Source organism: Gadus morhua, chromosome 1 (genome assembly GCF_902167405.1).
Source record: "Gadus morhua chromosome 1, gadMor3.0, whole genome shotgun sequence".
In the NCBI taxonomy this organism is placed as follows: Eukaryota; Metazoa; Chordata; class Actinopteri; order Gadiformes; family Gadidae; genus Gadus; species Gadus morhua.
Genome location: NC_044048.1, coordinates 3,348,238 through 3,361,943, shown reverse-complemented (window position 1 = coordinate 3,361,943; position 13,706 = coordinate 3,348,238). Strand labels below are relative to the sequence as shown.

Below are 13,706 nucleotides of genomic sequence, written 5' to 3'. Positions count from 1 at the left end.
CTGCAGCCAGGGGCAATACAGTATGATCCTCCTGTAGACCTGGTTGTTTTCTTGTCTGTAGCAATTTCAGAGAGCCTCAGAGTCTGACTCATTACCTGCTGTGGCTGCTAGAGCCACAGAGTAGGAGCAGGTTACCATGCCAGTGACGTAGCTGATTATTATCCCTGATTCCAACATGGCGGCGCCCAGTAACATAAATAACACATTCACCGTACAATTTTCCCCCTTTTAACAAGTTCAGACATTTTTAGTTATTGTACCAATGAGAAGACATCTGTTATATCAACTAAACTTCAAATTTCAGTTCAGTTCATCTTTAAGGGCTTTCTTAAAATAGTACAGATCTGAAAATGTGCACTGTTAATGGTATCCACCTAATTATAGCCGTATGGTAGTTACACAATAACAAAATGGTCATATAGGCAAAATGGGTTGAGACTGTAGAGGTTTGGCTTTTCTATGAAATTGTGGGAGAAGTAAACATTTTTAGAGCAGAAGACCAGGGTGAAAAAGATGCATCTGATTTTTGAGATTAATATGATGAAAGTATTTTAGTCCAGGTCAATCTCGTAAGGAGAAATAAGGCTAGTTCAAAAAAAATGTAAATAGCGCCACCTTTGGGTGCAGTACCACAATTTGGGTTTATTAGTAGAGGGGGGTATTGGTATCCACCTAATAATGGTTGCATGTTTTTTTATACAATAACAAAATGGTCATATAAGAACAATGGGATAACTGCTCAAACTTTATTGGCCAATATTCCTCAAATGGAATTAAGTACCGTCATTTTCGGACTATAAGCCTCTTTAGAGTCTGCGGCTTATATAACGGTGCGGCTAATCTATGGATTTTTACAGCTAACGGCCACTAGGGGACCTCCTAAATCTATGGATTTTACAGGGTACAGTCCACCAACTTTAACTCTATTTGCTCTATGTCCGGTCCGCGCCCCCCCACCATTAAGTGGCGGGCTCCAGCAGGAAACGCTGGAGGCCGGAAAAGCCTCAGGTAGCGCGCAAAAGTAAAAGTGGAAACGAGAGTGGTAGGCTACGAAAGACAGAACGAGAACAAGAGCAAGACAAATATTACGAAAGCGAAACAGTTTGTGCAACGGAAGTTTTCATGCACAAACCCTCATTATGGAAAACAAACGTAGAAATGCATATGATGCAGCTTTTAAGTTAAAGGCAGTCAATCTGGCTGTAAAAGAAGGAAATAGAGCTGCTGCACGTGGCCTTGGCATCCATGAGTCAATGGTGAGACGTTGGAAACGCCAGCAGGAAGAACTGTCTCAATGCAAGAAGTCAAAAAAAGCTTTCAGAGGTAATAAAAGCAGATGGCCCGAACTTGAAGACTTTCTTGAATATTGGGTGAACACACAGAGAGCAGACAGCCGAGGTGTTTCCACCGTGCAGATCCGACTGAAAGTTAAAACAGTCGCCACCGAAATGAAAATTGAAAATTTCAGAGATGGACCATCCTGATGTTTCAGATTTATGAGACGAAAGGGACTGTCCATCAGGGCGCGGACGACTGTGTCAGCAACTCCCTCCCGACTACAAGGAAAAAATAACAAACTTCGGCGAATTCACACAAAGAAAGATGGAGGAATATTCCATCGGACCGGACCAGATCATAAATATGGATGAAGTGCCTTTGACGTTTGACCTGCCTCTCACTAGGACTGTTATCAAGAAAGGTGAATAGTCCATCACGTTGAGAACCACTGGCCACGAGAGAACGAATTTCACTTGTGTTCTTGGTTGCACAGCATCTGGATTAAAGCTTCCGCCAATGGTGATTTTTAAGCGGATTACAATGCCAAAAGAAAAGATCCCGAACGGCATCTCCTTTAAAGTCAACAAGAAAGGGTGGATGATGGAAAGCGTGATCAAGGAGTGGCTGAATGAGTGCTACGTCAAGCGCCCTGGAGGATTCTTTCGCCAAAAAAAAGCTTTGCTCGTTTTGGACAGCATGAGGGCCCATATAACGGATAATGTGAAAGCATTCATCAAGAGCACAAACTCGATTCCAGCTGCGATTCCTGGGGGCACAACGAAGGATCTGCAGCCACTCGACATCAGTGTCAATCGTGCGTTCAAAGTGGCACTACGCGTTCAGTGGGAGGCGTGGATGACTAGCGGCGATAAATCATTCACCAAAACTGGTCGCATGCGAAAAGCAACTTTCGCTCAAGTTTGCGAGATGGCGACGAGTGTCAAAACATCCACGATCACTCACGGGTTCCGAAAGGCTGGACTACTGCGTGATGAGGAGGAGGATGCCGCCACAGCTGAGGCCCTTCAGAGGCTGTTCGATTCCGACAGTGACGAAGAGGAGTTTGTTGGTTTTGACAGCGACAACGCAGGAGAGAGGAGAGTGGCTGACGAAGCCACCCTGAGCCTGTTCGTTTCCAACACTGAAGATGAGGACTTTGGTGGTTTTAGTACGCAGGAAGAAGACGGAGATGAGGATTAATGACTTGACTTTTCTGGTTACAGCCGTGTACTGCACCTTAGCCTAAAAGATGAAGACGAGGATTAATGACTTTTCTGGTAGGCTGATTACCGTATATTTTAAGCAGCCTCGTTGCTGCAACTTTAGGCTTACGCGCTTACTGTCGTGTTACAGGCACTTTATTTTGCATTTAATTTAGCCATTGATATTGCCTCGTCAAGCGCTGTAAGCTTTGTTTCTTGTTATGGTACCACTGTAGGCTATAACGTAGATAAATGTTCAAAGATGTTCACACTTTTTCAAGATTTTTCCAAAATAGCCAATGTTAAGTGGTTAAATGTTTGTGACGCTATTACGGTAACTAATTTTGCTGGGGAACCCCTATGAACTCCCTCAAGGACCACTGATGTGCGCTGGGAGCGCACCGTTTAAGTTTGAAAGTTGAAAAGTTTGTGTGTCTGATACGCTATGTGATACAGTACCGTTTACACAGCACAGTATATGTTCTGTAGCTACTATTGTACTAAATGGTAACACTTGAATACGTTATGCAAATATGCAAATTGTTTGTTGAAATGTTAATAAATGGGAGCTTCCTCAAGCAGCCATCTCTTTCCCGACAATCCCCTCTGTGCCCGAAACCTTGCATATGGTAATTCAATATTAAAAACACCCACGGCTTATAGTCCAGTGCGGCTTATCTATGTACACATCATTCAATTTATCTGCTGCGGCTTACACTCCGGTGCGCATTATAGTGCGGAAAATACAGTAAAACAAATTCTGATGTTTGTGAGGCATGGTCTAAAGATTTTCTGTGGCGATTTTGGTGAATTTTTGACTATCTTTGTAGCCTGTGAATCTTTTTATCATGTTTAGCTCTAATATGAAATTGCGGGAAAAGTATACATTTTTAGGGCATAAGACCCAGGTTTTATAAATGTGTCTGATTCTAGAGATTAATATTCTGGAAGAATTTTGAGTCCAGGTCAATCTGGTGAGGAGAGATAAGCCTAATTCGTGATTTTTTACAATAGCGCCACCTTTGGGTGCAGTACCACAAATTTGGGTTTATGGGTAGAGAGGGTTATTGGTAACCATACCTGAAAATGTCAAGAGTTTTCGACTTACAGTATAGGCTGCAGTATGACTTTTACAGAATTTGAGGGAAAAAAAGAACGTTACAGAAACAATAGGGGCCAAGCAGCTTCGCTGTTACACACACACACACACACACACACACACACACACACACACACACACACACACACACACACACACACACACACACACACACACACACACACACACACACACACACACACACACACACTAAGCTAAGCTAAGCTAGAAGGTGACTCCATACTTACTCTCGTCTCTCAGTGAATATTACATCCATACTCTCAGCTTCTCGGTCATTTCTCACTTTAAGCTTGGGAAAAATGGAAGCATTAGAATCCGTCAATTCAGTTTCTCCAAATGGACAAGACATGGTCATGATAAAAAAAGTATCAGCTGTCACAATGTTACCAAAAATTAGATCTATGCAGCGAGGTCATTGTGTTTGTGTGAGGGAGAAATATTTGAAACAATTGATAAAACTTTAATAATCATGTGCGACCAATTCATTGAATGTATATATACAATAGTAATACTCATTGGGTAGATAAAAACCTCATTGCAGTACTCACAATGTTGTGGTCATTTATCACTTCTTCCATGTCAGTGTTGGTGTTAAGCTTGTCAACGAGCTAGAGGGATGGAACAAACAAATAAGTGGCTGATAAATGGACTTGCTCTCAATTGAAAGATTATTATTATTGAGAATTGTTGGTTCGATAGCACTGACTAACCAGAGCTCTGCTGTCAAACCACCATTCATAATCATGTTTGATAGCTATTTTTTGAGAATCGGCATTGGCCATATTAGACATTTACCATTTTGATTGACAGCTCTATCTTAATAACCATTTAAATGTAAAATGACAACTTGGGAGATTTACCATGTTATAGTCAGCGAGCTGGCCTTGTAAATCCCTGATCTCTCCAGCAAGTCCTTCAGCTCTAGATTCAACAAAAGACAACAACAAGGTAATAGTCAGATTTCACCACCTCCCCCAAAATAATGCAAGGATGGTAATTGAGAACTGATTTTGACCATCTGACACTGATGTCGAACACACGTTGATTACGCTTCGAGACAGTGTTAAATTAAATGGACGGTATACTGTCACAAAAAGAACAAATGAAATTTTCAATGAGATATTTTGTTTTGCAAACAAACTGGTAACAATTATCAAAATAAAAGCTTCTCTCTGCATCTCGCAGTGATTATCCTGTACAGAAAAAAAGACAACTGGGTGGGATCTCTCTCTGACAACGGGCTCGTTGACTTTATCAGTGCAAAGTTTGACTTTATGGCCAATTCATTAAGAATAGATGGAGGCTTGTGTAATTTCTCTGACAAAGGGGCCCTTAGCCTTGAGTCATTTAGGAGCATCAGACATTTTGAACTTTATTAGTTGTCACAACTCCAGTAACTGGACTTGCCAGAGGGGCCGGACATGTAAATAAAGCAGTTACATAGTACAGGTTGAACCAAAGCTTGGAAATAAAACATAAAGAACACTCACACTTGTTTATTGATTTTAATAAACAACACTTACCTTTTCTCATAGGACAGGTAGACAGAGTTCTCCTGGTTAAAGTTGTCAATTTCTTTGTGCAATTTGCTGGTCTCTGTTGTCAACTCATTGATTTTACTCCTACAAGAAGTAAGGCACAGAGGCATCACTTTAAAACATGTTAACATTTTTTTTAAAAAGTTACAATTGTTGTCTTTATCCTTCAAAGGTAATGAAGAAAACTCATAACAATATTATGAAAATAAGACAACATTTTAATGATCTCATACAGTGGGGTCCTTAAATCCATAAAAATAAGCAATAGTCAGAAAAGTAATGTTTCCTTACTTCATATACTACTTATACAAAATTAACCCACATTTTCTCAGAAGGATGGTGAAGAAGGTATGTGCATATTAATCTCAGGTAGGCAAAGAAAAAGGTGGAATTATTATTTTTTGATCTGGTGGCCCATTTTGTTATTCCTTCAATCAAAAGTTGGTATAAGCATAGGCTCAGTCACGCCCTTTGATTAATAACTAAATTCTTAAAGAGCACCTATTATGCTTTTACGACTTTTATGACCTATAAACGTTGTTATAATGATTTATAGTCATGTTTAACCATACTAAAGTGTCAAATAATGACGTACATGCATTTAGACGTATTCCCTGCTGACCGACTAGGGTGGCTGTGCAGAACGCTAAACACTAGGGACAACGGGCGAGATTCACTTGATCAAATCTCCGGGATTTATCTACGAAGAACAATCCGGATTTTCCATGTATGGTAATGCTGCAACATGCTCTTCCGGAAGGTAACAAATCACAACGGAGTGGGGATGGCAGGAGGGGGGCGAGGGGGCGGAGAAGGACAAAGCCAAGTGTTGACAGAGTATGCTGAAATCGCCCAGATGAGGAAGAGTTCCCTGAAAATCTACATCGTTTTTTGTGCTGTGATTCGTGTCAGGTTGCTCTATAAGAGTCATTAATAAGAAATTATGACCAGAAAAGTAGTATAAGAGGAGATCTTTAAGGCATACGACCTGAATTCTGGTTGAATGGGTCATTTCACTTTCTTATGCTTCCTATTTGTTTCAACCAATCATGTCGCTGGAGGCAAGGATCAGTGCCCATTTATTTGGCATTAGGGGTGCAACGGATCACAAAACTCACGGATTGGATCGACCAGCAGTAAATTGGAAAAACAAACTCTGTAAATGTTTCAAATCAACACGGTGTAGACCGGCCACTATAGGAATACAACTGTTAAAATCTAGGGATGTCCGATATTGGCTTTTTTGCCGATATCCGATATGCGATATTGTCCAACTCTAAATTTTCGATTCCGATATCAGCCGATACCGATGTCGATATTTGGGTTATTTTTCCTCAAACCTAATTTAGGTAACATTACACATCTCCTGTTGTGGAATTAATACAACATGCTTAATGTTATTGTGATGCCCCACTGGATGCATTCTTGAATGCAACAAGGCTTTCCAAATGTTAACATTGTCTGTGCAAAATAAGAAAAATACTTCAACTTAATTTAAGGGAAAAGTGCCATGTTTATTTTATTTTTTTTAATGGTCTCAGACAACAGTATGGATTACACTCTCCCTGAGATAATCTTGACCACGCCCACAACAAATAGGGCAAACTTGACTTCACAAATGATAAAACATTGTACCTGAACAACTATGTGCAACATAGCAGTATGTTTCTTTAACTAAAACTCAATAACCTTAATTGAATAAATGCACAAATATGAGTCAATTACAATGTGCACTGTACTGCACAATTTTGAAAACAAAAAAAAAAAATCGGTTTTAAGGCAAAAAAAATCCGATACCGATATTGACAGATATTACATTTTTATGCTAATATCGGGCCGATAATATCGGTGGGCCGATAATATAGGACATCTCTATTAAAATCCCATTCTGAAAGCTTCACCCACTCACATGAATGAGTTTTATTTTGCAAACTGCATTCCTAGTTTGCGCCCCAGGCCCTCTGTCATCAAGCCCAGGAAAATAGTATAGGAATGATGGTCAGCTAGACTGTGGTGCCCCTTGTCCGCACGGAAATTATTTTGACGTAAAATCACAAAAGTCTTGTGCGTTTGGGCCGACCGTCCAGACGGACACGGCGTGTTCGTTAAAAAAGCAAATTTTTGAAACCAAGTCCCGGGGAGAAAAAGAGAAAATGTCCACCTGCGTTTTCATGTTAGGATTCGTGTGGACCCCAGATACGCAAACAAAGACTTCATTGACATCCGATCAGGTGGGCAACATTAGATTGCTGCCTAATTAGTTTTGTTTGATTTGTAATATTTTTTTCCCTTTAAATACAGCCCCTTGGTACATTTAATTACTAACTGTACATTAAAAAGTATTTTCTGCCCAATCTACAACTGCCTTCTCCTCCTCGACTGTATGTTTGTATATAGCGTGCAAGCTTGATACACATGCTCTGCCTCGTCTTCTTCTTTTTGATGGAGAACCAGCGCCACACATAGGCCTCGAATATGTACTACACCGTATCTACATCTAGACGCGTATTTGCAATGAGTCCATCTTTACGGAGAAATTCCTGAAACGCTGCCAAGGAAAACAGAGGGGAAAATAACATTTTCGGCTCCGTTTGCGGACCCCCGGAGCTATGTATCCAGGGCTGTACGGTTACTTTATAAAATGGTAGCACTGGTGCTAGCAAGCAAAAAAATAATTTTGATAGCAGTCAAAAAAAAATACTTACTTAATAATAATTACTTAATACTTCCCAGATGTCCTTTCCCCTGCCTCGAGGCAATATTTACAAAACATAGACTTCTTGGATTGGTCGTAGACCAGCCAATTGAAGGTTTTTAACCACTAGGGGTTAAAGGGCGTGTTGCAGGGTTTATTTTCCAACGAATTTGTGCAGTTTGCTTGTTGGAAATAAAGATTTAAACTGTTATTTATTGTATTTAATGTTGTTAGGTATGAAAAAATGGACTGTAATACGAAAAAGTAGGTACTATTTTAGCGGTTTGCTATTGATTCTCATTTCCCCCAGAATGCATCGCACGACGTCACGTTGGGGAGACACGGACCAAAGCCGCATTGAGACCCTTGAGAGTAGAGAGACTAGTAAGGGAGTGTTCAGCAGATTATACAGACACATAGATAAATACATAGATATTATATATAGTTAGTATATGCTACACATGAACCTCACGAGATGGCGCAACTTGATTGGTTCGCTATCTCGGGGCAATATCTATTGGGCCCCATGTATCCCATGATTGACACCTCAAACTCAATATTGTTTTCATCGCAAAATATCCGCTAATAACAACAAATAAACCTTCGGTCTCGGGGGCTATTACCCAGTATTCACTTCGCTTTCGGCGAATTATTGTTGACTAATAGCCTAGATAGATAGACAGCCTAGTCAAGTCTTTATTAATACCAAACTACACAAATCTTCGGGAATTCATTTAGTTGATTCGGCTCACACAGTATAGCCCACAAGACCACACAGAAAAAGGAAGACAACAAGTCTGACTGGACACACACAAAATACATCACATTAAAACTGGACAGATGGATAGATGGATAGATGGATAGATGGATGGTTGGATGGATGGATGGATGGATGGATGGATGGATGGATGGATGGATGGATGGATGGATAGATAGATATGTTCTATTAATTGCCTTGCGGAGCCAGCCAATCCTGTGCACGAATGCAAATTAGCCATGTGCGCCTAACACAAGAAAGACGTAAGGTTGAGATGTCCTACTAAAAAAACGGATAGCAAGCGAAAGCTAAACCAGATTGTATCCATCACATACTTTGGGTCCATTCTAACTTATGGTAAGAGGCTAGTCTTTAAATCTTTGCAGTGACTGAATGTTGATTTTAAAACGGATTGTTTTGCATAAGATGAGTGTGTGCGACTGTGCGTGTGTCCTTTCCGGCTTCGGCATACTGCATGGTTATGAAGGCCTTGTGTTTAGTTGTGGTCTTAGTGAAGCAGCCTAGCCTTGGAGTTGGATAAGTTGGAGTGATTGTGTACGGGCGTGCGAGAGTAAGAGAGAAAGCACACCCGCCGTGGTTATGTTTGGCTTGTTGTGGGCTGTCTGTCAGCATCCGCCGGGTTGGACGCTTTCTGTATGTGTTCAATGTACATCTGTCAGGTCGTATTTGGACTTGTATTTATCTTCGCACGTTATATATTTTAACAGCAAATGCGATCAAAACTGTCCCACTGTATATATGTATGTAATACTACATAATATTATACCATAATAATAATAATAATAAATATAGCTGCGAGCAGCAATGTGGGTGTCAAGCAGAATTCGCTCGATAAACTCATTCTGCTGGACGGACGTTATCGGCTAGGTGGCTACATGACGACCGTCTCGGTAATCGGTAATAACGACAGCCGGTGGAATGAACTACAGCATTATGCGAGTACTCGGAAATGTTTACAAATTGGAAAAATGACCCTACCTAGTGGTAAGGGCACATTATGGTCTGCCCAACAGAACAAATGACACAAATACATAGGGGTATTCTGAACAATATCCCTAACAGAGACACAATGTTAACAAGAATCCGTTCTTTAGGTGGTTCATGAAGCATCTAATCCAGTAAGAATTGCAGTTTATACGGTAAGTGGGCGAATTGGTAAATAAAGTCGTTGTTTGACGTCCCCCTGAGGTCAAAAGTCACCAAATTGTTTGGGTATCCCCAGAAAGATGTCATGAGTCTATGTAGCAAGTTTGGCTATGATATGTTAGTTGCTGAGAACAGGCTTACTTTCTGTTTGGCGGCTTTGCCGTCAAGTTTGATTGGCTGTCACAGCCAAACGGTTTTGAATTAGAAAAAGCTGTTTGGCACATTTGTTCAGCTTGGTCTGAAGATCCTATATGGCAAGTTTAATGATGATTGGACCTAATATGGGGCCTGTGAATATGTAATATTGATATTGACAACTTTCAACATGGCGGCCAATTTTTGATGTTGCCATGGGAAATATTTTATTAGCTATATGGGGCGGTCCGACAGTATCACCAGACATTGAAAATAAGTTTGAAATATACTCATGTGAAGAGAGAGGAGTTAAAAGACATCTTCATTAATTAAAGCGCCCCCAAGAAGTCAATGGTCAATGATATGTCAAAGGCCTGCTGAGATATTGGCTTAATTCCTGTTTGGCGACTTAGCGGTCGAATTGATTGGCTGTAGCGGCCAAACAGTTTTGAATTTGAAAAATCTTTCGACCTTTCGAATGATACCTTTTTGTGAATATTGGATGAATGGGTCGAAAATTATAAACATGAATGCATGTCCAACTTTGACCTGTTGGTGGCGCTAGAGCTGATGAGCTAGCGCCCTCAAATTTGCTTCAAGGGCTAATGGGACTGTCCTGAACCAGTGTGCCAAATACACAACTTTTCACCAAGGCGTTCAATGGGCTGCCATAGACTCCCATGGAGGTAAAATAATAATAATAGGAATTCATACGAAAACAATAGGTTGTTTCGCAGCTTTGCTGCTTGGCACCCAATTGTCTCGCAGCTACGCTGCTTGACACCCAATAATTATAATGTATTATATTATATATCGGCTCCTATATAAGATAATATCTAATATCACCGCCAAAATCTATGTGTGCCTCGGATGATATTATGAATCATAAATACTTCGTCTGACGTCTCTGGTACTTCCACAACAAGTATAAAGACTCGTAGTGGGGGTTATCTCGGCCGTGGTTGAGAAGAATTGGGGTAATGAACTTTGGCTTTGACTTTCTGAAGTCCAGATTGAACAAAAAAATCCCAGGAATAGTGTTATTTTCATAATATGTCCCCTTTAAAGAACAGAATCACCAAGCCCCGGCTTTGTAATCATTCTTATTGGTCTTGGACTCAACCACTAGATATTAATCGTACATTATCGTGTATAATACAACATCAGGTTTGAATCCATTTTAGAAGAAAAATGTTCATATTTCATACCTTAGTTGTCCAAGGTAGTAGGACTTATCCAAGATCTGTCTCTGTGGTCCTGAAAGACAAATAGAAGGAAATCCGAAGACAGAAAACATTACGGTCTATAAGAAGACAGGCTAAGAGGTGAATCACACAACATGACTTATTTAACCTTTATAGATAACACAGCTTTTAATACTTCAAGCTCACCTTTGATGCCTGTGGTCATCCCACTGAGACCCTGCTGGGTTACAGGTCTTTCAGTCACTTGTATGTGGGCTGACAGCACTCCAGGGATGGCAACCGGCCGGCTTCCCCTTGTGCCAGGACGGCTCGCTGTACTGGGAACCATCTGAATACAAAAGATTAACACATCCCGTTAAAATCAACTTTAAAGCAGACTATCTTTGGCCAGGTTATTTTATAACATAAACATATCTAACAGGCAGTGTCTATCACAGGATTTTTGGCTACTGTATATATTATAATTAATATTTTGCAGATTTAGCTAGTAGCCTGATGGTGAAGTGTTTGAAAAGGTTTCAATTTCTATGAGATACTCAAGGGTGGGTAATGCATTGTTGAGTGGGTAAAAGAACAAGGCAGGGTCAGGTTAACACAGTGCAGTAATGGAAAATTATTTACACAGTCATGTTCAAATTAAAAAGACGCTAATATCATCAATGAAGGTGGTAGCAATGTGATGTTGTAGGTTATGCATATCCCATTTTATGAAATGAAGAATCCAAAATACTGTCAAAATCTATCAATAAATAAACTTGATTGAAGCACCCAATTCTTCATGGACTCATTATTTATAAAAATAAATGTATTTGTTTATTTGTAAGGGACAAGTCCAAGAAACAGAGTCGAAAAAGCAGTGTCCTATGTATTGTTCACATGTATAGTCCAAACAAATTTAAAACAGCCTCATAATGAGCAATGCTATTTAAACAATCATTCATTCAAGTGAAGTTACCTGTTAAAAACAGGGGCGGAAGGTGTATAGAGGCGATTTGAGCGACGCACTACCAACTGGGAGAAAGAGGATTTCTTTTCTAACAAATTCTATCAAAGCAAAAATTGTTTTCAGTGTTCTAGACATATTATCTCTCATTGTCCAATCAGAATTGTCAGTTTCAAATGGTCCTGCCTCTCAGGACGAATTCATTGAAGTGGAAAATCGCCCAAGCATTCTCCCATTCACTGTCATGTTAAAACTTTTCTTTTTCGGAAAATGAGCCTTCAATGCATTTTCAATGGGGATTTGGGACTCGCCCTAACGTGCTTGCGTCATACGTAACTGAGCAAAGAGCGCGAAGGGATATCTTCGATCAAGTCACCTGCTAATTTCAACATGGCTGCTAAGGTGTGCAATACCGTTGCGTCTCGCAAAAGAAGTTCCTTTTAGTCAACGATCCAATTGACCTTTCGCAAAACCCCGCCCCCAAACGGTCATTGTCCAATCATACATCCTAGCAACCGTTACTAGGTAAACAAGGTCCGACAAACAAAGTCCGACAAGCAAAATGGTGAAGCGATGTGCCTATGGCGTATGTAAATCGGACAGTAGGTACCCCAAGAGTTTGGCTGGGGGAGTCGTGTTCTTTCCTTTTCCAAAGCCGAAAACACAACAGGAGCGGTGCCTACGATGGATCAAACAGTGTGGAAGGCCCCACTCCCAGCTAAATGTCACGAAAATAAACAAGCATGCATACGTCTGCTCCAAGGTAAGGCTAGGCTAGACTAACGCCATAGTGATAGCTAGCTAATAATACTGGATATCAAAGTTATGGTTACTATTAGCAAATATTGTATACTACTAGTTAGTGGTGCAACGGTTCACGGATTTCCCGTGATCCGTACGGATCAACCCTCACGGTTCGGGACGCAAGTGATCCGCGGATCGGCTGATAATTTTTTTTTTTTATCAGCAGTCTTGTTATCTTTATTGTTGTTGTTGATCCGAAAATGATCCGACCCGTGACTCAAAAACCGTGACCCGATCCGAACCGTGAGATTTGTGATCGGTTGCACCCTTATTACTAGTATATCATTGCCAAAACGTTACCCTCTAAGCTTAGCTAGCCCTAGCGTTACGTAACGTTATGTTTCGTCAGTTTACATCAAAGTTGAACATAGCCTCCCAACAGGCAATTTAAACTTATTTTGTTTTCATCTTTCATGTAGCATTTTGTGAATGGACAGCCTACCCCTGAGTATCCCGACCCTGTACTTGCTGTACAAGTGTCGAACCAGACTAGGGAGCAGCTCGGAGGCTGTCGAAAGCCACCCCAAAAACGGTAAGCCTAAATTACATGTCAATAATATTTGATTTGAAGTGCAGTATATAACTCTATATTTAACCTGTTAGTACATGTCATATAGCCTAACGTTACTGTTACTGTAAATAAGAACATGTTATTGACTCGCTGGTTAAATAAAGGTTAATGATGATGATATACAATATAATAGAAACAAAGTACTGTAAATTCATGTCCCAAAAATCTATACAGATGCAGATTAAGTGTGCAGGATGCCTCTGGCTCCACCTCCAGTACTGATGATGCAGACGAGACTCAACAGTATATTGATGACAGTGGTGAGTGATAAGCCTTTTTCAAGTTAATACT

General features: G+C 40.4%; 1 protein-coding gene and 1 long non-coding RNA gene across 2 annotated transcripts in view; one reads left to right on the top strand and one right to left on the bottom strand.

Moving 5' to 3' along the window:
• ift74 (intraflagellar transport 74) overlaps positions 1 to 13,706 on the bottom strand; it is a 56,086-nt gene that overhangs the window by 35,445 nt on the left and 6,935 nt on the right. Inside the window, exons 3-8 of the mRNA XM_030358111.1 lie at positions 11,284 to 11,425; positions 11,101 to 11,149; positions 5,124 to 5,222; positions 4,461 to 4,521; positions 4,149 to 4,208; positions 3,828 to 3,889 (exon numbers count right to left, since the gene is read on the bottom strand). Coding sequence (XP_030213971.1) covers positions 3,828 to 3,889; positions 4,149 to 4,208; positions 4,461 to 4,521; positions 5,124 to 5,222; positions 11,101 to 11,149; positions 11,284 to 11,425 — 473 coding nt within the window. The remainder of the gene's footprint in view (positions 1 to 3,827; positions 3,890 to 4,148; positions 4,209 to 4,460; positions 4,522 to 5,123; positions 5,223 to 11,100; positions 11,150 to 11,283; positions 11,426 to 13,706) is intronic.
• LOC115548400 (uncharacterized) lies at positions 12,572 to 13,650 on the top strand. Its single transcript, XR_003977588.1, has 3 exons — positions 12,572 to 12,803; positions 13,264 to 13,376; positions 13,590 to 13,650. It is a non-coding gene; the product is annotated as an uncharacterized LOC115548400 (long non-coding RNA).